At 43.8% G+C, this 23,948-nt stretch overlaps 1 protein-coding gene across 4 annotated transcripts in view; it reads right to left on the bottom strand.

The window, feature by feature from the left end:
* Ca10 (carbonic anhydrase 10) overlaps nucleotides 1–23,948 on the bottom strand; it is a 501,450-nt gene that overhangs the window by 4,967 nt on the left and 472,535 nt on the right. For all 4 annotated transcript variants that reach the window (XM_029484238.1, XM_021177199.2, XM_029484237.1 and 1 more), the window contains 2 exons: nucleotides 17,672–17,767; nucleotides 13,360–13,432 (listed from right to left, as the gene is read on the bottom strand). In XM_029484238.1, coding sequence (XP_029340098.1) covers nucleotides 13,360–13,432; nucleotides 17,672–17,767 — 169 coding nt within the window. The remainder of the gene's footprint in view (nucleotides 1–13,359; nucleotides 13,433–17,671; nucleotides 17,768–23,948) is intronic.

Here is a 23,948-nt window from a genome sequence, read left to right as displayed (position 1 = left end):
TCCACATGGATGGGGAGAATAAAGACCAGAGAGACAAAGTCTACAGCCACAGAGGAAGCTGATGCCTGCCGAGCAGGAACGGGAAAACTGCAGTTTTCCTGACCTATGAGGGAAGGCCATTCATTAATTTGCCAAGATATTTGCTAAGTACCTATTTGAGCTTGGTCCAAGGTTGGGCTCTTAGGACACAGCAATGGGCAGGGGAGATGCAGTGCCTGCCTCATTCCAGTTGAAGCCCCAGACAGCACAGCGCAGTGCACATATGCAGATGTCAGTGCAGGGTGATGAGTACACTGGCTGCTGCTGGGTAGGCATTTATGCTGGCCATCTATGTTTATAGGCAAAGACTCTCCTCCCCTTCTTCCTCTAAGAATTGTTTAAACTTTCTCTGATAAGAAAGAAACATATTTGCTGAGGGTTTTGAATTTTCCTGCTCCCTGACTGTCAAGTGTGAGAAGACTAATTGAGTTAGTAGTTTGAAAAAAATGTAAATACATCTACCATTTACCTCTTCCATCTAAAACCTTCTCGTTGTGGGTCTGGTCTAATGTTGTTTGTATTCTTGTGTTAGTTTGGGCCCCCAAAATTGTTTACAGGAGAGTCCACACATCCAGACATAAGACTCTCAGGGACCCTGCTGCTTGTTGATTCTGATTGGTAAATCAGAAAAGTTGCCAACAGCTAATGATTGGGCAAGGCATACAGAGGAGGGACTTTTAGGGTTCCCAGGCTAGGGACTGAGGGAGGAGAAAGAGATCAGGCATGCTGGGTGAAGGGGAAGGAGAGAAAAAGACACCACACCTGAGAAGGTACAGAACAGGGAGATATATCTGCCATGTAGGAGCCAGGAAAATATGGCCCAAGAGGACTGCCCAACTGGGTCCAGGGCAGTCCAGGTAGAATATGAAATGTAGTGAGTGATAACTTGGGATTATTGAAGGGAGGTGGATTAACCATGTGGAGGTTAGGAAGTGACCCAGCCATTGAGCTGATTAAGGCATATCAAAATATAAAGGTTGTGTGTATGTCTTTCATTGAGGAACCCAGAACACTGGTGGGTGGGTAGTGTGGACCACACAGCCAAGATTTATTTAATTATTTGAATATTATACCTTCCCTCCTCTACTATGCTACAAGAACCCCTCCAGATCTCCATCAATGTACCAAGAGAGATCAGCCAACCTGGGCTTGGAGAAAAACTTGACTGACCCTAAGATGAAGGATTTTTCCCTCACTCTCTTCCACTTTTCCTTTTTCCTCCCATTCTTCCTTCCATCTCCCCATTCTCCCTCCCTTCTTAAAAATAATTTAGCTTTGCTTCTGTGTCTATGTGAATGCAGATGCCCCTGTAGGCCAGAAGTAGCTGTCAGAACCCCTGGAGTTAGAATTATAGACAGCTGTGAGCCACCTGATCCTGATGTGATTTCTGGGAATGAACTTGAGTCCTCTCTAGGAGCAGCAAGTACTCCTAACTGCTCTCTAGCCATTTTTTTTTTTTGACATGATGTCATTCATGTAGCCTGGCCTGCTTTTGAACCACTAACCATCTACTTCTTAAGCATTGGTTGGGATATCAGGTGTATTCTACCATGCTTGGCAACTTGTAAACATTTTTTTCCATTTAAATAGAAACAAACACTTTGTATGGGAATAGTAAGGACCCAGGACACGCCAAAGAGGGAAGCAGCAACTGGAATCTGCCTGGAAGAGTCTATACTGTGGCATGAGATACCAAGGGTTCCTATCACAGAGCCATGATGTCCACAGTACACACCCCCGTGCTAGTCCTTCTGAGTTTGATCGGTCAATAACATGAGATGGGTATCCATCTCATCCTGTCTGCAGTAGTTTCTAGGATCTGCTGAACCTGTGCTCCAAGCTCAGAGCAGAGGATCTGGGCATAATTAGGGGAGTGCAGGCAGGAGTCACAAACAGTGATGTGTAGGCTCAGAGAGAGGCTGTCAGCTTTATCTGGAGTGGGGGAAGGGGACTCAGACAAAGATGAATGGAGGAACTGTCTTGAACTGCATCTTGAATGACAGGAAGTAATCAGTGTGTGACTAGCAGGGGTTGAGGTGTCAAGGGTACTGCAGATAGAGGCACTGGAGACAGAGCTGAGGGAGTTTTGAAGGGCTGTGGTACTTAGGGACTGCTTGAGTGTGGGCGGGATGGAGGTGGAGGTGGGAAATGAGGCTAGCAGGGTCAATGCAGGCCACATCCAGGAGGCCCTTGCCTGCGCTATTGGGAGTTTGGGCTTCAGCCTGGAGGCAGTTTGAAACCACTGAAGGCTTTCAAACTAGAGATGGCATGATCAGATTTGAACTTAATGAGGCTTGCTCTGACGGCGGTTTGGCCTGAAGATTAACATATTGAATGAGAGAAGGAAGCATTCCGCAGGTTTTTTTTATTAAAGGTCAATGTGATTTGTTTAACCAAGCTTGTATGAAGAGCATATTGGGTACTCTAGCGCGCTGCTATGATTCTATTTTATTTTATTTGGGGCGGTGGGGAGGAGGGAAGGATGGATGCAGTAGACACGAGGGAGATTCTAGGCAGAACTGGAGCCAAGATAAAGAAGATTTATATTTTCCTGAAATTAGACCAGCCCCTATGCTACCAGCCCCTATGCTACAGCCATATTTGAGGAAAGGATTAGGGAAAGCAAGGCTAGAAACAAGAGATATGATGTTTTATGTGTTTATCTTCCTCATAGGGTGCCAGCATGTTTACAAAACACCATAGCATTCATATTCCAGCCTTGATCTGCTAGGGTCCTGGTGGGAAAGTCCTTTTGGTCACCCCTCTGTCAGACACAATAGCAACACTTGGTGGCCACCCTTTTGAGATCAGCAGCCACCACTGTGCCCTTCATAACAATCTTTTTCTGTCTGTATGCTTACTCTTAATTTCCCTCTGCAAAAATTGAAACCATCCAGCATAAAGAATCTGGGCTTGGGGCCTAAGTTTGAATAATGGCTTTGATGCTTGTATCTGTAAGACCTTGGACCCATAGGTGATAAGAGCCTCTGTTTCCATGTCTACAGCATACAGATGTGATGTAGAATACTTGCCTCACAGGCTATTAGAGGAACAAATAGGACCGTGCTTTACAAATACTATCTAGCACAAGGCTCAATCCAGGAAAGTACTCAGCCATGTTGGATGGCATTGATGTCACCTTTCTGACCCCCAGCGTCCTTGCCCAGCTTCCCTGGTAAACTCCCTGTCATTCCCAGGACTCTGACTTTCCCAGCTAAATCAGCTTCCCAGGAATTACTTAGCTATCTGACTCTTTCCACTAAACTGTGAGCCTCTGAGGAATGTGTTTTCTTCTTTTACTGTGGATTCCAGTCTGAGGTCTACCATATCAAAGACTATTCAGTAAACATAAGACTAAATGATCAGATATAATGCTTTCTGCTCAGCAGCTCTACCTAGTGATGGTGCTGAGCAGAAATCAAGTAAGGAATAGTCAACATTGGATAGGTAATGGGAAAGCAGGCTGCAGCACTAACTTTAATGTATACTGCACCTACCATCTCTTGTACACCACACCCAAGACATCAGCATGAGGCTCTTGGTCTTGTTTCAAGCTTTATATGGTGATATCATGTTTCTACATCAAACATGTATGAACTCTCATAATTATATTGCTGAAATTTGGCATGAATGTAACATACACCATTGTCTCAAAGACTGACCTTAAAATAGTGCTCTTTCTTCTAGACATTGGGATTTCAGAAGTATGAGCTTGCTCAGTGATTTTGATAAGTGTAGTGACTTGAGTGAGCATGGCCCCATAGGCTCAGTTGATCCCCAGTTCATGAAACTGTTGAGGAAGGATTAAGAGGTGTGGCCTTGTTGGAGGAGGTGAGTCTTGGTGGGTGGGGGGCAGGATGTGATGTTTCAGAAGCTCAGTCCATGTCCAGTTAGCTTTCTCTGCCTTTTAGTTGAGTCTCAAGATGCTAGCTCTTAGCTGCTGCTCCAATACCATGCTAGCCCACTGCTATGCTCCCCACCATGATGGTCATGAACTCTAACCTTCTGAAACTCTACATTCTAGATGAACATTCTTCTATAAGTTGCTTTGGTCATGGTGTCTTATCACAGCAATAGAAACGTAACTAAGACCATAGGAGAGAGGTAGTGTGGCCCAAGAATAACTATGGGTACGTCAGAAAATTTCAGCCCCAGCATTCAGAAATGTCTCTCAAAATTTCTCTTATGAGAAAAAATGATTTATAGAAAGTAAAGCCTCAGACTTCAAGATGGGAGTCATAATTCAAGTGTAAGTTATAATTATATATTTGACAGTGACTTACTGTTTCTTCATGGATAACTCAAATAACGTTTCCTTACCTGGAGCAATGGACAGTTGTGGATAATTATTACTAAGGCTATATTTAGGTAAAAAACATCCCATAGATCCCAAAACATCTCTCAACATCAAGGAACTTGTCTAGCCAAATTTATCATTAGTAGGCCAAGGTTTGGCATGGAAGCATTGCATTGCTAATCTGTCTGATAAGGATTTAGAAGGACAGGAAATTACCCTTGGATAATCAATATATAGACTTTTACTGTTCTGGAAGGCTGTGGAAATTGACCACTGTGCCTTTGGTTTTGTGGCACACTATGTTGGATCTAGAATTTATCTTATCCTGAGTTCTCAGAGTTACAACCAAGAACTTCCAAGTTACTTCCCCCAGCTTCTTGGGGGAAGTATTGTGGGAGGGGCTGACTGGGGGGGCAGTGAGTAGGATGTAAAGTGAATAATAAAAACGTCCCCAGCTAACTTCTGCTTGTTGTTGTTCAAGCAAAACATTTCATTGTGATGCAATGTCTCAGCCAATACAACAGGGAATCATTTTGTTTTTTTTCAGTCTGAACTTTCGCTAGGTGCCTTAGACAAGTGCATGGGTCTGCCTCACAAGGGCCACTGCTGATAGTCAACATCTCTTGCTCGCTGATTATCAGGTTCCTATTGAGGCAGACCACACCACTGAGAAAACAGCCTGATACTCCCAAAAATCAATACTGGCTTTGATCAATATGAAACTATGAGGCAATTTAAGTATATGGAATAAATAACATTCCCCCTTGTAATCTGAGGCAAGTTCAACTGAAATGAGGCAAAAAAAAAAAAAAGGCAATTACAATAGAATAAAGTAGTATCATGTTTTTGTTTTACACAGACAACAAAAGAAGAAAAGGGCCTCTGAGAGCTGTATTCTTAGAGGTAAGTTCTATCTCACCAGTTTCTCACTGCTGTGAGTATCTACTGAGACAGCAACATGGAAATAGGTGTGTGGTGCTTCCCACTATGGGAAAACACTCCTAAGTCTGTTCCTCTGAAATGAGAGTACACATTCAATTGAGCATTGAGAAAGGCACCTGGAGCAATGTGCTTAAGCTCTTTGGTGATCCTTCAACACACTTACACTGTGTTCCCTAGGGAACTGTGGGAAGAACTCGCCCTGAGAGCTGTGAAGGCAGTTACAGGATAGTCTGTGCTTGCCTACACATCCATGTTTTACTAGGAAATTCAGGAGGAAGCGTGGGTAACTTGAAATTACAAATAGGCTAGTTAAAGCACCTTTTAAGGGGCTTACTCTGCGTGACAAATGCCGTGTTTATAAACTCTCCTCCATATGCCTCCAGTACTGTGTCTTTATTGCCTTGGAGAGTGGGTCTGTTAACACAGTAAGCTGATGTCTTTATAATTGGATGTGGTAGTCCCCTGCATTCTTTGTTAGATCTAAGCTCTCCTATTCATGACTTGAGCACTGTCTTAGTTACTTCTCCTCATTGTGACTGCAATTTCTTTTGGCTCACAGTTTTAGGGACTACATTCCATCATGTCAGGAAAGACATGGTGGTGGGAGTGGCTCATAGCTCTGACAGCAGGAGGGTAATATAGGTAGGTTCATTGCCTCAACAGTCAAGAAACAGATAGGTCTGGATTGAACAAGGATTGGGCTATGACTCCTAATGACCTAATTCCTGCAGTAAGGTCTCACTCCTAAAGATTCCACCACCTTCCAAAACAGTACTACGACATGGGGACTAAGTGCACAGACACTCAGGCCTGTGGGGATGGTTGACATCTAAGACATAACAAATGAGGACAGGCAATTGAAAGAAGATAAAGTCACCAGACTAACACACTGCCCGAGGATTTGAGAAGAGTGTTCACTGCGGCAATGCTCTAATAACTACTGCTTGTTATCCATTCTAGAAGGAGTCTTTGCAATCCATTAATCATTAGTTTCGTCTCTTGAAAATACTGTAGAAAAGGGTTCTGGTTCAATGAAATCAAGTGTTACTAAAATGATACAAATGTTACCTTTCACGTAATTGAGGTGCCATGTCTACTAATTAATTAACAAGGGAAACAGGCTTACAAACACCATACCCGTACAGTGCATTAAAAATTAAAGTACTTCGAGCTAAATTACCAATATCTCCTCAAGAAAAGCCTTTCTAAGAAAATCCATTTTTTAATGTCATGCTTTGAGTCTTGACCCTCACTCTGCTGAAGCAGAATTTGACTTTAATAAAATGGATTTTCTCTAGAAGACTTTTAAAATTCAGCCTGAAATTAATTCAAGCTGGTCTTTTCTATTGTCAGTCATGGTTAGTGAGAATATTTTACAAGTTCTACTCAGATATATGAAGTGTAAGCTTCTGGCTCAGAAGTTAAGGGCACTGGCTGCTCTTCCAGTGGATGTGGGTTCCATCCTTAGCACCCACATGATGGCTCAAGACCAGCTGTAACTCTAGTACCAAATGATCTTACTCCCTCTTCTGAACCTCTGGGGGGCACTGCACTCAAATGGTGCACAGACATATTTGAAGGCAAAATACCCATGCTCACAGAATAACTTAAAAAATGAAATTTAAGTTCCCATGGAAACTAGTAACATCTCATGAAGTCCTTGTGTGCACTACTTAGATCCATGATGTGTATGCTTCTCTAAAAGCAAGCATACTCTGCCACTGCTTGTATGGCCTACACTGGACTCATCTTCAGAATAAAACTGTTTTCGGCACAACAATGACTTGCCCCCCAACCTGAAGGAACAGGATTCAACAGGCATATGCCTTAAGACAGTGTAGGAACACAAATATATTGCACATTGAGTTCACATTTGTTACTATCCAGGCAATTGACCTATTACCTTATTTAGTCCCCACCCAGCCCTTTGAGCATTAGCTTACTGATGAGGCCATCAAACCTCTGAGTGGTGCTTCTGACCTCTTCTGACATCAGAAAGCAATGACAGTGCGGGAGCTAGAATAGGAGCCTAGTGTGTAGGTTAGCCTTGTCAACTCAATGGGACTTCAAATCATCATGGAAACAAACATTTGACTATGTCGACAAGGTGGGTTCTAGAATCGGTTTATTGAGGTAGAAAGAGCTACCCTATATGTAAGCAGCACCACTCCATGGGCTGGGGTCCTTGGGACATAGAAGAAAGAGAGCTGAGTTCAAGCATTCACCTTGCTCAGCTCTTCTGACTGTGGAAAGTACAGCAAGCTGCTTCCAACACCTGCTGCCATGATATTTTCCCCACCATGGGACCGTGAGCCAAAATTAAATCTCCCATACTTAAGTTGCATTTGCCAGGCATTTTATCACCACAATGAGGAAAGAACAACACACCAGGTCTGCTCCTCTCCCGTGATAATGGTGGCCTTTACCAAGTGGCGTCCAAAATTCTCCCATACTTTGGCAAAAGCACCTTTACATTTAAATATATCATATAGTATAAATATATAATATATTATAATATATAATGCAATATATAACATAACGATATTATATAACATAATGTATATGATGTATATGTATCTATAGTACATCTTGAAAGGATGATTTTTCCCATGTTTCCCTTTTCTCAGCTATCCCTGCCATCAATAATGCTGTCCTCAGCTTGGTGGACTATCTCTACTCCTTCCATCTTGTGCCAACTGACTCCTGTGCTTGTTCCTTCCTCCCTGTACCTCCTCAGCTAGCTGGTAAGCTGGCCACAGAGGAGCCTTTTCCATAATAGGGCCATGAAGAGATATATTTAGAAGTGGTTTTCCATTCCAAGTCATGAAGATTTGAATCGCTCTTTTAGAAATAAGGACTTGTCCCACCTCTCTCCTGTGTTTATTCTTACTCCAATGACTTCACCCAAGTTTAAATGCCATCTGGATGTCAGTGCCGTCCACAATCGCAGCTCTGGTTCTCTTTCCTGAAATCCAGGATGATATACCCAACTGCCTACACCACACCTCCTCTTGAATGCCTAATAGAAATCCCAAGCACGACATGTTCAAGATCTGTGATCCCTTCTCCACCCACTAGCACGCTGCATCTGAGTCTTCCCCATCTCAGGGGATGGAAATATCTTCCTTCCAGTGACTTGAACTAAAAATTTCATGGGAATCCTTGGCTCTGTTTTCCCTTGCACATTAAAAAGAGATTTAGCAAGAAATCTGCTGCTGACTTAAAATTTATCCAATCACCTATCACCACCTTTCCCTCGTTGACCTGGTCACCATCAGTACCATTGCCCCATTATTTGATGGTTACAACCACCTTCTGTCTTTACCCTTGCCACACTGTAGTCTATTTAAAAGGTTTTCAGACTTAGTAAATTTTATTTTATATGTATGAATGTTTTGTCTGCCTGCATATATAGATATCCACATGGATACCTGGTGCCTACAAAAACAGTCAATAGAAGGGTTTGGATTCCTTGAAGCTGGAGTTATGGATGGCTGTGAGCCACTATGTAGATGCTAGGGATTGAGCCAGGGTCTTCTGCAAGAGGACTAAGTTCTCCTAGCCACTGAGCTATCTCTTCAGCCTTTGTATAGTTTATTTTTAATCAAGAAATCATAATATACCTTTTTCCTCTATGTATGGTAAATGTATATGTATACAAATATGTGTTGTGTGTGGGTTGTGTTGTATATGAGCATATATAAGGAGTTCATTGAGTATAATTGTCTTGCTTTATTATTCTCTTCTTTATTCCCCAGACAGGGTCTACCACTGAGCATAGAGCTAGCCTGGCAGCTGATAATCTTCAGTGATCCTCCTATCTCTGTCCCTCACAGTGATGAGGTTATACAAACACATACATGCTTGGGTGGTTTTGTAGATGCTGAGGATTCAAGTGCTTTCATCCTCTGAGCCACCTACCTATCCCAGGGTGCTCCTTTTGGCAGGAGATGGTAGTCTGCTTGAAGACCCAGAATGGCTTCCAGTCTAGGTTGCCTTCTCTGACCACTATGTATGCCAATTAGGACAGTGTGACGGTATCCTCTGGAGGATACTGATTTCCATAGGCGATTTCCATATAAGATAGCATGTGTGTAGGAGTTGATGATAACTTGGAGCAGAATCAGGCTGAGCTGGCCAAGTGTCACTGCGTTAGTTCTGTGGTTAGTTGATGCCCCTTCTAAGCAACTAACCACAATTGTAAGAAGCAGTGCTGTGGCTAATCAACCCAAGATCCAGGTTAAGTGAAAAGCATGCTGAAAGGTTTTGCACCATGTCAAAATGCCAGAATTATAATTGGTTTTAAGACCTCAGAACTTATCTTTTCTTACTTTTTAGGAGAGAAGCAAGAGTGATGTAAGAATGGTACCCAGGAATATCCAGGTGTGAAACCATGCTCTTTAGTATGGAAGTATGGGGTTGAGGTTCAGGAAGTTCCTTCCCCCCAAATCCCCATCTCTGTGGGAGGGCTGTGATGTTGAGCATCTTAGTCACATGGCAGGTGCTGGGTAGTGCAAAGTAAGTGGTAGTGAGAGAGAACATATTTCAAGACCAAGCCTTACGCAGCATCACAGGAATTCATGGACTGATGGCAAAGATACTTGCTGGGTGTTCCTCTGATGCTGGAAAGATGAGAGCCACGTAGGTCCTTCTGCCTTAGCTGATCTGGGGACCTCTGACTGCAGGAGAGAAATCTTGACTAACCCGCACGTGTAGCAGTGAGAAGTGAACACCTAGTTCTGAGTGATCATTCACTCATTATGTAGAAGTCAGTGACTACACAGCTACCTTCCTCTGACCTTGGTTTCATCTGTGTACTGGGGAGAGTGAACATGCCCACTCAGAAGACTCATGTGATAAGAAGCACATAAGATGCATAGCCCCAGCCCTGGGCTGTGCAGAGTACCCCTTCCACATCACCTCAGAATTTTTGATGCTCAGTACAATGAAGCATGGCTACTTCATCTAAGAGAGCAAGTCAAATTGGAACTCTGCTTTGAAATGGGTAGTTTAGAGATCAGGGAGGGATGTATTTGTGCACTTCTGGATAGAGTGGTTGAAATAGTAGCCTTTGAGGGTGTGCTGGATAGTTTTATGTCAACTTGACACAAGCTAGAGACATTGGAAAAGGAGGGAACCTCGATGGAGAAAATGCCTCTATAAGATCGAGCTTTAGGGAATTTCCTTAATTCGAGATTGATATATGACAGCTCAGACCATAGTTGGTGGTGGCATCCCTGGCCCTGGGTTTTATACGAAAGCAGGCTCAGCAAACTGCAGGGAGCAAGCAGGTGAGCAGCGCTCCTCTATGGCCTCTGTGTTTGCTCCTCCAGGTTCCTGCCCTGTTTGGGTTCCTCTCTGGACTTCCTGTGATGATGAGCAGTGATATAGAAGTGTAAGCCAAATAAAGCCCCCCCCCCCCCCCCCGCCACATTTCTCTAGTCATGGTGTTTCATCATAGCAGTAGTAACCCAAACCAAGACAGGGGGAGACTTTACTTTTCCCTGTCTCATTTAAGAGTGTGGAAACAGGATAAAATAATATGTGTACCAAGCAGCCTCTGCACCATCTTTATCCTGACCTGATTTTGTGGGCTGATGCCAAGATAACTTGCTTCCTCTTATAGAGGCTGGGTGCTGGGGAGATGCCTAGGTTTTGTGCTTCAGGGTGACTCCTGTTTCAGACCACCTACCTGCCACAGGGCCAACCTTCCCCTGCTGGAGGCTGTAGGAAATTTAACTGGAGGGTAGAGAGCTGTGCTTTCCTGCTGAGCAAATCAATCCCTTTCTGCCAGTGTCCTGGGCATGGCCGTGTCTGGGACAATTCTGTGTATCAAGCCATCATTATCCCTGTGGTGAAACTCTTTTCAGGTGTGTGACAAAGGTCACTCACTATGTGGGACACCTCTCTCATAACATCTGCTATCAGAGGACCCATTATCATGTCTCGTCATGCAGACCAGGGTGTCTTGCTTAATTTCCCCTCACCTTTTTTCTTTTTTTCCCTTTTCTTTTCTTTTCTTTTCTTTTCTTTTCTTTTCTTTTCTTTTCTTTTCTTTTCTTTTCTTTTTCTTTTTCTTTTTCTTTTTCTTTTTCTTTTTCTTTTTCTTTTTCTTTTTCTTTTTCTTTTTCTTTTTCTTTTTCTTTTTCTTTTCTTTTTCCTTTTTCTTTTTCTTTTTCTTTTTCTCTTCTGCCCAGGCAGGTATGGAGAGATTTTATCCACTTCCTCTTTCTAGAGTTCTACTCCTATGTTGGAAACACAGAATTTCTACTTCTGTGGCTCTAGAACACTTTTCCTGCTCCCTCCATTATTGTGACTGAAGGAGAATGTTCGTTTCTCAAGTGACTCTTGGATGAATTGTTGATGGGGGCAGATCCAATCTTTGAATGTTCAGCAACTTTTGTAATGCTGGTACTTTGCCTGGACTGCCTTGGCTTCCTCCTTCTGGCTTACCTGCCTTCCTCCCCTTCCTTCTTTGCTTTCTTCCTCTCTTTTTCCTCTTTCTTTCCTTCCTCTGCTTTCCCTTCTCTGTAACCACTTCACTTAATATTAATCGGGTGGCTGTAGGGGGAGGGAAGCCAAGGACCCCTAATGATCCTCTATGCAAGTGGAAATCAGACAGATTGTGTGTTGGGGTTTAATGTGCAATTTCATGGCTTTTCACAGTCTCTAAACTGCAAATTCAAGATGATTTGAAAACATTTTATTTAATTTTCATGCTCTTTTTTAATCAAAAAGTTAAAAGAATAATAATCTTTTATGGGCAGTTATAAATGTGCTATTTACACACAAGACAGAAATATCTCCCTTAGCTGAGCAATCTGAGTGTGCTTCGAGAGAGCGCCACAAGAATGCTGATGAGGGAGGCAGTCAGTCTTGTAGGTGATGTGTGTAGAAGTGGAGTGATCTTGGGTTCACCAGTGGGTCACCCCATCAGTTCCCCAACCTCTTTGTATATAGGAGGGACCTGACTGTGGGCCCCTTGTGGGGAGCGCAGGTGTCTCAATCATCTTTATGAGAAACTCACAGAAGGTGTGAGTTGAAAGATGCAGCCAGTGACAGAGGGCCGTGCTCTCTGTAGTGTCCTTCCATATCACACTGGAGACAGAAGCAGCAGGGACAGCTCATCTACAGGCTCAGCTACAAGAAGGCCTCAGCAGGGAGATGTGGGAAATAAAATGTCTGCATGTTCTATTTTCCTTTGTTGAAACTCGTTATGTACCTGTTGTTTGATTCACAAATCTAGACCTTCAAGATTTCAAAAACCTGGGGTTGAACTTTTTCAGTTGAAGTAGCAGCCTTGACGTGAGGGGCTCCTCGACAGAGGTCCAAACCAAGACTTGAATTCTAGTTTCCTGTCCACTCCTAACTAGATACCCCTATTTTCCCATCTTGACTTTGAATTTCTTGATATATGTCTATTCATATGGTCTCCCCAAGTCTTACTGCCCCCAGGTTTACTGTGCATGGCAGTGGGTGGTAGGTTTACTGTGCATGACAGTGACGTTCTCTCTGCTCTCCCACTTTATCTAGGTGCAATTTCTTCTTTTCTGATTAAGGAGTTTAAGATGAAGCAATCTGAAAGCATGGGCGGTTGGCAGAACCCTACAGATCCCCAGGGCATGGAGAATGAAGGAAGATGCCACCCAACCTCCTCCTGGAAGGAGATCAGACTTGGTTCAGGTGTGGTTCTGAAAAGGTCACATTGGGTCCAGAGTACCTGGTGGATTTTGTTTTTCATCATATAGTTGGCAAAATCCCAACGACGGACAGCTGACACAGTAGAGTGAGTCGGCGGGTAGAATACCCCAGCTCATTACCAACCCACAGGCTAACGATGACCACATCATCATAATCGTTATTGCCTTAGACAGGCGTGGATGACAAAGACACTCTGGGGACTTGTGCTTAAAATGGGCTGCTTCTCAGCTAGCTCTGACTCTCCAGAGTGACTTTCTACGGAATTAAAGGATCATGAAGCAGAAAGGGGCCCACAGAGCTCATCTGTTCTGGCTTCTTGCCTTCTGACAGGACTAACCTTTGTAGAATAGATGCTGTAAAGAAAATTGAACCAAACTTACTTTTATATGTTATTCTTGTGATAGTATCTCTGTTGAGCATTCGATTAAGAAATGGGTTTGATGAATCAGAAACCTGTAAGAGAGGAGAAAGTGTTAATGACTGGGTGTCAATCTCCCAGGGCAAATATTATGCATTATTTCTTTCCTTCATATTGATGGCTTGCCATGGGTCCAAATGTGATGGCTAGAATTCAGAGATCAGAGACACACATTCTACTCTGTATGGACACCTCATCTTGAGATGGAAGAGAGGCAGGCAAACATATTGTCCTCATGTGGATTAAGGAATGCTCTGATAGAGTCCTTATGGAGAGACTGCTCTCTGTCTGGGGACTCAGGGGAGTCAAGGTCTGAGTTGGTTTGGAAGGATGGGTGGCAGATGTAGTACTTTAATGCTAGAATATGAGGAAGGAGGAAAGGCAAGGAGACAAGAAAAAAAACATCCTTGCTGAGGACCTGTTCAGAAGAGGCAGATGCACATACAAATATCTAGTGGAGTTGAAGGCTTTGGGAAGGGCAGGATGGGAGGTTAGCCCATGCTAGGCTTTGAATGTCAAGCTAGGATATATTTAATCCTCAGGAATGGGGAACCATTCAAAGGGTTTTGGGCAGGGAATATGGAATGAAATGCCAGGAGAGGGTCATGTCTCTAAGTAGAGAGAATATCTAGAATAGGGGTGCCAGAAGAGGGAGGAAAAAAGAGAACTTTGTAATTCTACTGCTCATTAGCATATGAATATATTATAAACCACAACATCCAATCTTCCTTCCATCTACCCACCCACCCACCCACCCATCTATCCTAGAAATATTTATCAAGTCCCTATAATGGGCAAAAACATTGTACTAGAGATGAATTTCCATTTCTGTACTTATGCTCTTCCATGTCCAGATTCTTCTTCTGGGAGAAGCAGCTGAGTGACAAGCAGGTAAGGATCAGAGAATCACCCTTTATAGGACCACCCTTTATAAGGCCACTCTACAGGCAGCCTCCTGTAGCTGTGGAATTTCCGTAACAACGCCCTTTTACTCAGTCTTTTCTCAGGACCACTGTTTATCTTAGTCATTTCTCTCCTATCTTGCTTAGTGAGGCTCTGCAATTTACATCTCAGCTGTTAATCAGATGCTGCGACACATCAACATTTTAAATCTGATTTATTCCGAGGGTTGGGGGAAAAAAATCACAGCAGATGAACATCACTATTAGATAAGCAACAGGTACCTTTCGTTTGGAGGAAGCACAGACTGTTTATTTTGCTTCCAGCTGTCTTTCTTCTTACAGGGTTTCCTGGGTGTGTTGTGACTGACAGGTACTGGGAAATGAGGGTGCTCAGTGGAGGTAAAAACCCACCTCCGACAGGGAAAAAGTCCCAAGTCAAGCATTGCTGTTCCCTGGAAACATGCATGCCAAATTCAGCTTCTGTTGTGACATACTCTTGAGCATTCAAAGGATAGCTCTCAGAGCCTTCTGTTTGTGCTGTATACTGTGTGATAGCAGGAGGGGCCATGAAGGTGTCTGGCAGAGCAGGAATCTGCAACAGCTCTTAATTGCTGGGGGTGCTGGGCTCTTGGTACCTGGCAAGCTAGACAATACTAGGGTTGAGACCAGCCTCCATTTGGATCTGGTTAAAGATTATTGAGATATTTCCAAAGTGCACACAGATGATTTGTGGGCACAAGTGTGCTGGCCGTGTGGGTGAGAGGATAGAATATGTACTTAATATAAGTGAGAGTAAGTGGGAAGTTAATGGTGAGTGAGATCAAACAGCTATTACAGCCAATCTCAGCTCCCTGTGGTCATGGGAAGTGTGTGTGTGTGTGTGTGTGTGTGTGTGCATGTGTGTGTGCTCGAATCCATACATGCACACATGTGTGCCTTGAAGAATGTGTAGTGCTAAGTTGTAGGAGTCAGTTCTCTCTTTTCACCCAAGTCCCTGGAATTGAACTCAGATCATCAGGGTTGTTAACAAGTACCCTTAACTGCCAAACCATCTCCTTTTACCCCCAAACCCTCAGGCATTAGGTCAGGGTGACATTTGCTCAGGTGAACCATTCCCATGTGAGGACTTCAGCTCCAGGGAGCTGGAAGCGGGAGGCAGGGGCATCAGAAATGGGGCTGGTGAGTATCAGAGGCTGCATACCCTTAGAGACTAAGGATTCAGTTCATCTCATTTCTGGGTACCCGTGTCTAGCAGATGGTGGACCTCTGTCCCATGCTCACTTGGAGTTTGGAGATGAATTAATGACAAGTCAGAGTTCACTCTGGAGCTGGAAGCCTGGGAGTTGACTTTGTAGAAAGAAGAGAGGCTTATTATGAGTCTGAGCCAGAAAACTTCACATCTACTCAAGGAAAGAATGGAAAACTCTCCAGGGTCTAAACTGGCCAGAGAAGATTCAGGAGCTGACCCCTGTCATTTATTGGCCAAAGGATTTAGTATAGGTCCTTTTAACAAATTACCGGAGAGCAACCGAGGCCTGCAAGCCTGACTGTTGGTTGGGATCTCAGCATAGTGCTGATTTCTGCGTGAGCCCGTGGAACACCGGCAGTTTGCACTGGAGGAAGTTGGTTGCTGGTCACTTCATCAGTCACTGTCAGCCGTTACACGCTTGAGCTTCTAGGACGACATTTACTGACTTAGAAACTTTAAGCAAAGGGGAGCAAAGTCAGGGACTGAAACTGAGATACTCTTCAAGGGACAAGAAGCATTGGGAAAGGCAGGTTGGCCTCTGGATATCACTCATGGAAGGCTTGGTATGTAGAAAACCACAGGAAGAGGTGACTCCTGGTCACATGACACTATGCAACATACCCTTAGGCTTGTGGACCATGATTGCATGGATTGGTTGTATGTGTCATAACTGGGACCAGAGTAAGAATTTGCTCCAGGCTTGTGGGTACCAGTGGGGCATGGCTAGGGGTGTGTGGTTGTTTGAGTGGCACCTTCTTTCTTCTCATCCTCAGTTCCTTTTTCAGCTCTGTTGAGTTGACTCACAATGGGAATACACTAATGAGCACTAAAGCCAGGCAAGACTTGGGGTGTCTTTCCTGCCTGAGCTATTACAAGCTCCATGAATTTGGCCTGGCTCAGATGAAGGTTAGGAAGTTAGCAGGAGGCATGGCAGCTGGGAAGATGGCCAATACCTGTTGCACAAAGTCTGCTTTGGCAGGGGGTGCGATGGAATGGGAGATAGTGTGTGTGGGCGCTATTGCCTAAGGGGTCCCCAGAGACTCCCATTATTCCAGGGGCTCTGTTAAAACTCCTTGATGATGAATGCTAAATTTCTACTAAAATTCTTCATCACAGTCCAAGTTCTGGTTAGTCTAATTTTCTTTAATGATTTGTACACAAGCCTCTCCAACAGTCCAAATAGTGTGGTACATTAATTAGCCTTTGTAACTAACATAGTCTACTGAAAACAATTTTTTATTTTTTACAATTGGAAAGGGAATCTTACTTTTTCATTAAAAATGGGCATATCTGCATTACTTTACATCTGCCAAAATATTAAAGGTAATTAAAGAACAAAATCAGAATTTGTTCACTTGGACATCTCATATTGTTTTTGCCTACTGGATATCTGGGGAGCATGGCTGAAAATCATACATTCAAAATGGGGATTTTCGTCTTAATTCTAACTGCCAGGATTTTGAACCAGCCTTTGAGTGGGAAAGGAAGATGAACTTTACAGCTGCTGTGGGGAAGCCCAGAGGTATATTATAGTGCAGGGCCTACCTGGGAGGATCAACCCACACTTCTTCTTCTCCGGGTATCAGCAAGTGATGGACCGTCCTTCAGTCCTAGAAGGTATCAGCTCTCTAGCTCTTCTGCTACTGTCTCCTTGTTCCACTGTAGCAGGTGGGGCCTAAAGCCTGTCCCTGAAAATCGCAGTTGCTTTCTCTCTGACCCCTGTCATTTACTGGCCAAAGGATTTAGTATAGGTCCTTTTAACAAATTACGGGAGAGCAACCGAGGCCTGCAAGCCTGACTGTTGGTTGGGATCTCAGCATAGTGCTGATTTCTGCGTGAGCCCGTGGAACACCGGCAGTTTGCACTGGCTCCCCAAACCTTCAGGTCCCAAAGCTCTGAAATGGAACCTGTCACTTCTGCACCTCACTTTCAGAGCTCTGAATCTTTTATGAATCTCATGGTTATAAAAGTCCTAAGACCCCAACATTACTGTAGGCATGGGTATGAATTGACATTACTTCTTTAACTTTTTAAAGTTACAACAGAGACTGTAGAATGATGCTCTGGTTGGTATTGGGGGGGAAGGGGTGGCAAGCAGAGTACAGGAATCATGCAAGACTTACTTTTATAAATATAGAAACTACCACCAATCCATTGGGGCTCTTCGCAGCTTCTGTGACATTTGTGTATAGCTCGTGGTTATAGTGGATGAGTTGTACCTGGTAGGAAGGGAAATCAGGAATAAGAACAACAATCCTGGCTTGAAAGGTACCAGGCACAGCCTATCTTCCAACATGAGGGTGAATTGCAAACATACGGAGAGATTAGTAGAAGGCTATGCTTTTTCTTATTCTTCTCTCATGTATTACATCCCAACTGCAGTATCACCTCCCTTCCCTCCCCCAGTTCTATCTCCCCTACTTCCTGTCTCCCCTAGATCCACCCCTCCTCGGCCTTTCTTCAGATATGAGCAGGCTTCCCAGGGACATCAACCAAACATGGTGTAACACACTACAGTAAGACCAGGCATATATTCTCACATCAAGGCTGGATGAGCCAACCCGGTAGGAGGAAAAGGGTTCCACAAGTAGGCAAAATAGTTAGGGACAGCCCCTGTTCTCACTATGAGGATTCCCACAAGAACACCAAGCTATTCAGCCATAACATATATGCAGAGGACCTATGTCAGATCCCTACAGGCACCCTGATCTCTGTGAGCCTCTGTAAGTCCAGGTCAGTTGATTTTGTGGGCCATGTTCTTGTGGTGTCCCTGACCTGTCTGGTTCCTCCAATCAGAAGGATGCACTTTTACTTGGTGAAATTTCAGAGGGAGGTGTAAATAGAATCTATGTGTATAATACACACACACACACACACACACACACACACACACAGAGAGAGAGAGAGAGAGAGAGAGAGAGAGAGAGAGAGAGAGAGAGAGAGAGAGATGGGCATACCTACACATATTTGCAAACATGTTGAGGTAACAATGATGTTTTTAATAAGATTATACCCATCTGGTGTTTCATCCCTCCCAGGATATTTCTCCTAAAGTGATCTTTAAGTGAATTTTCCACATTAGGAAATGGAACAGCCCTTCAGGTGTGGGCATCTCCCAGCAGCGCCAACAGCTACCACTGGCAGTGAGTAAATCTTGCTGGTAGCCTTGGGTGAGCAAGGAGCTGTTAGACTCTGAGCTATCCCCATGGCTCTAGGAGTAGATTGGCAGTGTGTAGGATGCTTGGCTCTGCAGATGGGAGAGTGGATGGTTCTGTCTCATGATGTGCCAGCCCGTTCATCTGGTTCACTGGGTTTTGCAAAATTTTGTTTTCCCATCCTCTAACCAAAACCTGTGACTGCCTGCTAAGATTAGTGCAGTGAGCACTGTGTGTGTGTGTGTGTGTGTGTGTGTGTGCGTGTGTGTGTGCATGAGATTTGAGTTGTGTTGAAATGCATTTCTCTCCATTACCTCATTCTTTAAAACTTGCATTGTGGAATATGGCATGTGCATATGCCTAAATGAGCACACTACAGACTTTTATCCACATGATCAGATTTTTTACCACTTCACCAAGAACCTGTTCTCTTACCATAAAAAATTAGTGTGATTATCCCTTTTAAGATGTGCCTTATAGGCATTGTTTAAAAATAGTTTTATAATAATATGAACATATACTTTATGGTAACAAATTTAAAAATGTAGATGTGTCTAACAGTTCCCTTGTCTCCATCTAACTCTAGCTCACATGATAGAAAAATTAGCAACTCAGTGTAATTCCACCCAGACAGTTTTCTTTGCTTATAAAGTACATAGCTGCACACATGCAAATAATCTTAAACAATAGAGGGATGGGGACACACAGCTCAGCTGGTAGAACTCTTGCTTGCTCTGGGTTCAAGATCCAGCACCATATAAACTGAGCTTGGTGGTGAACTCCTGAAATCTCAGCACTTGGGAGGTGGAGGCAAAAAAATCAGGGTTCAAGGCCATCCTCAGCTCCTTAGTGAGATTGAGACCAATTGGGGACACCCAAGACATGTCTCAGAAACAGCAACAGCAATACCATCAGAAACAATAAAATGGAATAATTTACAATTGCAATTCTAAAGTTTATTTCATTCTGCCTTTTCGTTCCTGTTCACACATATAAATCTACCCAAGCTCTCTTAGTATCCTCCTCCCTGCAAGAAAACTCCAAAACGCATTGAGCCAGCTTTCCTGCCTTTCTATAGCTTTGCCCTTTACAACACTGTCACAGCCAACACATCGTGGATCTCTCTGTAATGGTGTTAGTGCTTTGCACTGGCTGGGTTGAGAACTTACAAGGTTGTGCCAGGAAAGTGATTTGTGACTCTGAATGAATGACTCTGAATAGCATTCATTATTGTCAGTATCCCGTGTTGCATTAAATGGGGGAGTTGTCATGTTTTCAGAGTTAAAGATAATGAGCTAAATAGAAACTTTCCTTTGAATTTTGAAAACAACAAGTCACATTTTCTTTTTGTGGCAGTATGCAGGTGTTGCTGGGCATCCAGGTCACTTGGCACTTTGAAACTCTCCTATGTGTGCTTGCCCCACTTCAGTTATAACAATTTGAGGGTGGAACCAGGTGCTGTATTTCTAAAAAGCTCTCCAGCTAGAGGTACAGTGGGGTTGCAAACCATTGGAACATCAATGGGCATCAATAATACAGTCATGTTCACTCAGAGGGTACCACAAATCTGAACAGCCTAAGTACATAGAACATGTCACTGAGGGGGCTCACCTGTGGCTGCTCCTGACATCTCTCATTTGCTTTTTAACTTCCTATACATTTTACCAGTGGGGCAGGAGGCTACACTGCAGCTACTCTGCCATCCAAAAGGCAGCCACTGGCTGGGGCTGGAGGACCATTTACCTGTGCAGTGCTCTGTCAAGCCTATGCTCAAAAATTTAAGCTATGAAGGAAAAGGCAGCAGTGGGAAGAACAGGGTGTGCATAGGAATGGAAGAGAGGCAACATCTATTAGTGCAGCCAGTGAAAGGCTCTTTGCAGAGAGAATATTTGAGCTGAGATCTGATGATGAAGGGGAATGAGGCCTGGGGAGATCAGAAGGAGGTATGTCAGTCACAGAGATCACAGAATACAAAGGGCCCAAGACAGTGGCAAGCCATGCAAGATGGTTAGGGGTGGATAAAAGTGGCTCAGGATGGGGCCAACACACACAAGACTTTGCAGACCATGGTGAGGGTCTTTGCAACAGCAACTAGCTGGTGTTAAGAAAGTAAATGAACTCAGTGAATTTTGAAGACATCTCTTTGGCCACTGAGAGGAGCATGGTAGAGACAGAGGAAGTCTTGCCTACTTTTCTTTACATCATGGTCATCCATTACCCTGCCTTCTCTAGGACGCTAGCCCCTCTCTGTTCCTATGGTGTTCTTACTCAGGATTTATTGTGATGGTAAATTAGCTGGCAATGATGGATTTTATGCATCAACTTGACTCGGGGTAAGGGGTGTTCGGAGAGCTGGTAATACTTCTGGGTATGTCTGTGGAGAAGTTTCTGGTCAAGGTAGATCAGCATTTATATTAGGACACTGAGTAGGACATATCAACCCTTTCAACCTGGGCTTGTGTCCACCCACAGAGAATAAAGAGATAGAGGCAGGGCAGATTCGCTTTTCTTGGTTGGAACACCCATCTTTATCTACCCTTGGAAATCATAGTCAGGTAGGCCAGTTTCAGTAATAAATCTTTTATAAATACCTCAGTGTATTCTGTTGGTTCTAGCTCTAGGAGACTCGTGACTAATGAAAATTCAAAGTATCTTACTGTCCAAACAGCATGGGCCCTAGGTGACCAGTATAGATGAAAACCATAGATACCTGGTACAGACATGTGGGAGCTGAACATCACTGTCAGAGTTATTCATCATCATTATTTATTGATGATAATCATTAACATTTTTGAGCACTAGTCATCTACAGTAAATGTAGGACTAGAATTGTGAAGCACATTGCAATGGATGAAAGGAAAGATGCTTAGAGAATGTGTCTGGGGATCCTTCTCCAGAGAATCCCCTCAAGCTGAGATTTATAAATACAACATTAATAAGTAGGACATAGGCATAGAGATGTGTCAGCTGAAATACCATCTCATTGACTTCTTAAAAAACTCCATGAGTGGGCTGGTGAGATGGCTCCGTGGGTAAGAGCACCCGACTGCTCTTCCGAAGGTCCAGAGTTCAAATCCCAGCAACCACATGGTGGCTCACAACCACCTGAAATGAGATCTGACACCCTCTTCTGGTGTGTCTAGACAGCTACAGTGTACTTATAATAAATAAATCTTTAAAAAAAAAACAAAAAAAAAAACTCCATGAGCTAATGTCATTATCTGCTTTTGATTCATAGAGACACTAGAACTCAAGTCTACCACTTGGTCAAGGAAGTGTTGCTTGGTAACCATGCTCAGTTGTTACAGAGTTCAGACCCAAATACCATGTTACTTTAAAACTATTGGCTTTATATCTAGTTCTACCTTTAGGTAAGCATTTCATGTGATGGATGCTATTCATCCTTTTGCTCCTGATGTTTGTCATGGAATCTGGACCATCTTGGAGGGTTAGCCAATGCTTGCTGAATGAATTATTCTACTTCATAGAGTCTGAGTCTTGGGAAGAGCCTTAAAGAAAACCAAGACCAGCTCATTTCTTTTAAACACGAGGAAGCTTAGACTCAAAGAGAGTCTGTGTCTTGCTTATTACAATATGGTAATTTATGCTCCATTCATCAGATGAATGGTAAAGGAGACATTGGATGGGATAGCAGAAGACCATTGGGAGTCTCACAGGTACAGGTAATGATGGCATCTTATGCCCATGGTTTTCAGGCATTTTTCATTTTGGACCGAGACTCTTGCAATTGGATGCTGGACCACATTCACACTCCAGACTTTTCTAAGGACCAAAGTCAAACTTTTCTCCAAGCTTTTTACTGAAATTCAGCTTTTGAGCTAATTCCCAAGTGTTTGTCTTTGCTGAATGAACACTTGCTGTGAGCAGGCTTCTGAGTCCACAGCAAGTTGTCTCCGTCATTGATCCAGCTGGGAGCAGCCTCCGGTAGGAAACATACTTTTCCCTTTCCAGGAGTGTGATTCACCAGTATGTGATGGGTACTGTTCACTCACCCCTTGTATCTTGGGAGAGTGACCACACATCACTTGGGCCTTGTGCACATGCTATAGTTTGCCCACACTTTGTCCCTTATTAAACCCAAGTCACCTTGTGATGGCATTTAGCACTCCATTAACTTCTGTGTGGCTTTCACTGCCTGTAAGGTAAAGGCCTGATTCTGAGCCCAGCCCTTGTGTGGGGCCTGACTTTTCTGAATGTCTCAGTGGTTACAATGCCTTACCAGCTTTCTTTCAGTTTCCCTCAAACTTTGTATGTCTTCCTTCTCTACAGCACAGTCTATGCACACTCTGCATAGAATACCCTTTCTGCATGCTATACCCTTCTCTTCCTTCTTTATCTGACTTTTATTTGTGAACCCCTTTAAAATTCAGCTCAAGAGTCATCCATTGAGCGAGACCGCCCCCTCCCCCCGCCCTCCCCCCCTCCCCCCTCCCCCGCCAAGAAGTTATTATCACAGTCCTGTCAACTTGGAATACACACCACAGCTGTTTCCATATTTATTGTGAGAATGATCAGTTCATCACTAGACCCTAGTCTAATCTGGGTAAGACATGTCCACCATCCCCAGTACTCAGCACTCTGTCTGTCCACAGTAGCAATGGACAGAGGAAGCAAGACAGGTGGCGGTCAGACTATAGAATGTGATATCATGAGAAGCAAGGAGAGAGGGCTGCTTGACTGAACTGATAGGAAGCCGTCTGAATTCCAGAGGTGTGTACCAAAAGGGAGTCAAGCAAGACCTTTAGCATCACATAGGACTGTACAGATGTCAAAGCCCAGCTTCATCTCTGAACCCCTAAGCAACCCAGAGTCTCCTCTTTACACAAGGATTATAATGCTAGCTATGCCCTAGATCCACGGGTATGCTCTCACGAGCTGGCATATAAAGCCTCAGTCCAGGGTCTGGAATACAATAGGTGCAGTAGTCAGCTGTTAGCATGCTTGCTGTTGCTCTGTGCTTGCTTGTGCAGCAGATAATAGAGCCTTGGCTCCTGCAGAAATCACGGCTAGATGTGTGCAGTTCCTTCTTCTGCATCATGTCTTTTGTGGGGCGCCGCTAATCTTCCGGTGCTGAGTCATTTCCTCAGCACCAACTAGTAAACACCTAGTCTGCGCCTGCGCTGGAAATCCCCGCCCCGGGCAGCTCCGCCTCAGGGATGGGGTGATCAGTGTTGAGCCAATCATGGCTTGCTACGTCCGAGGCGGGGAGAATTCCTATAAAAAG

Source organism: Mus caroli, chromosome 11 (genome assembly GCF_900094665.2).
Source record: "Mus caroli chromosome 11, CAROLI_EIJ_v1.1, whole genome shotgun sequence".
Taxonomy (NCBI): Eukaryota; Metazoa; Chordata; class Mammalia; order Rodentia; family Muridae; genus Mus; species Mus caroli.
This window is presented reverse-complemented; position numbering and strand designations above follow the sequence as displayed.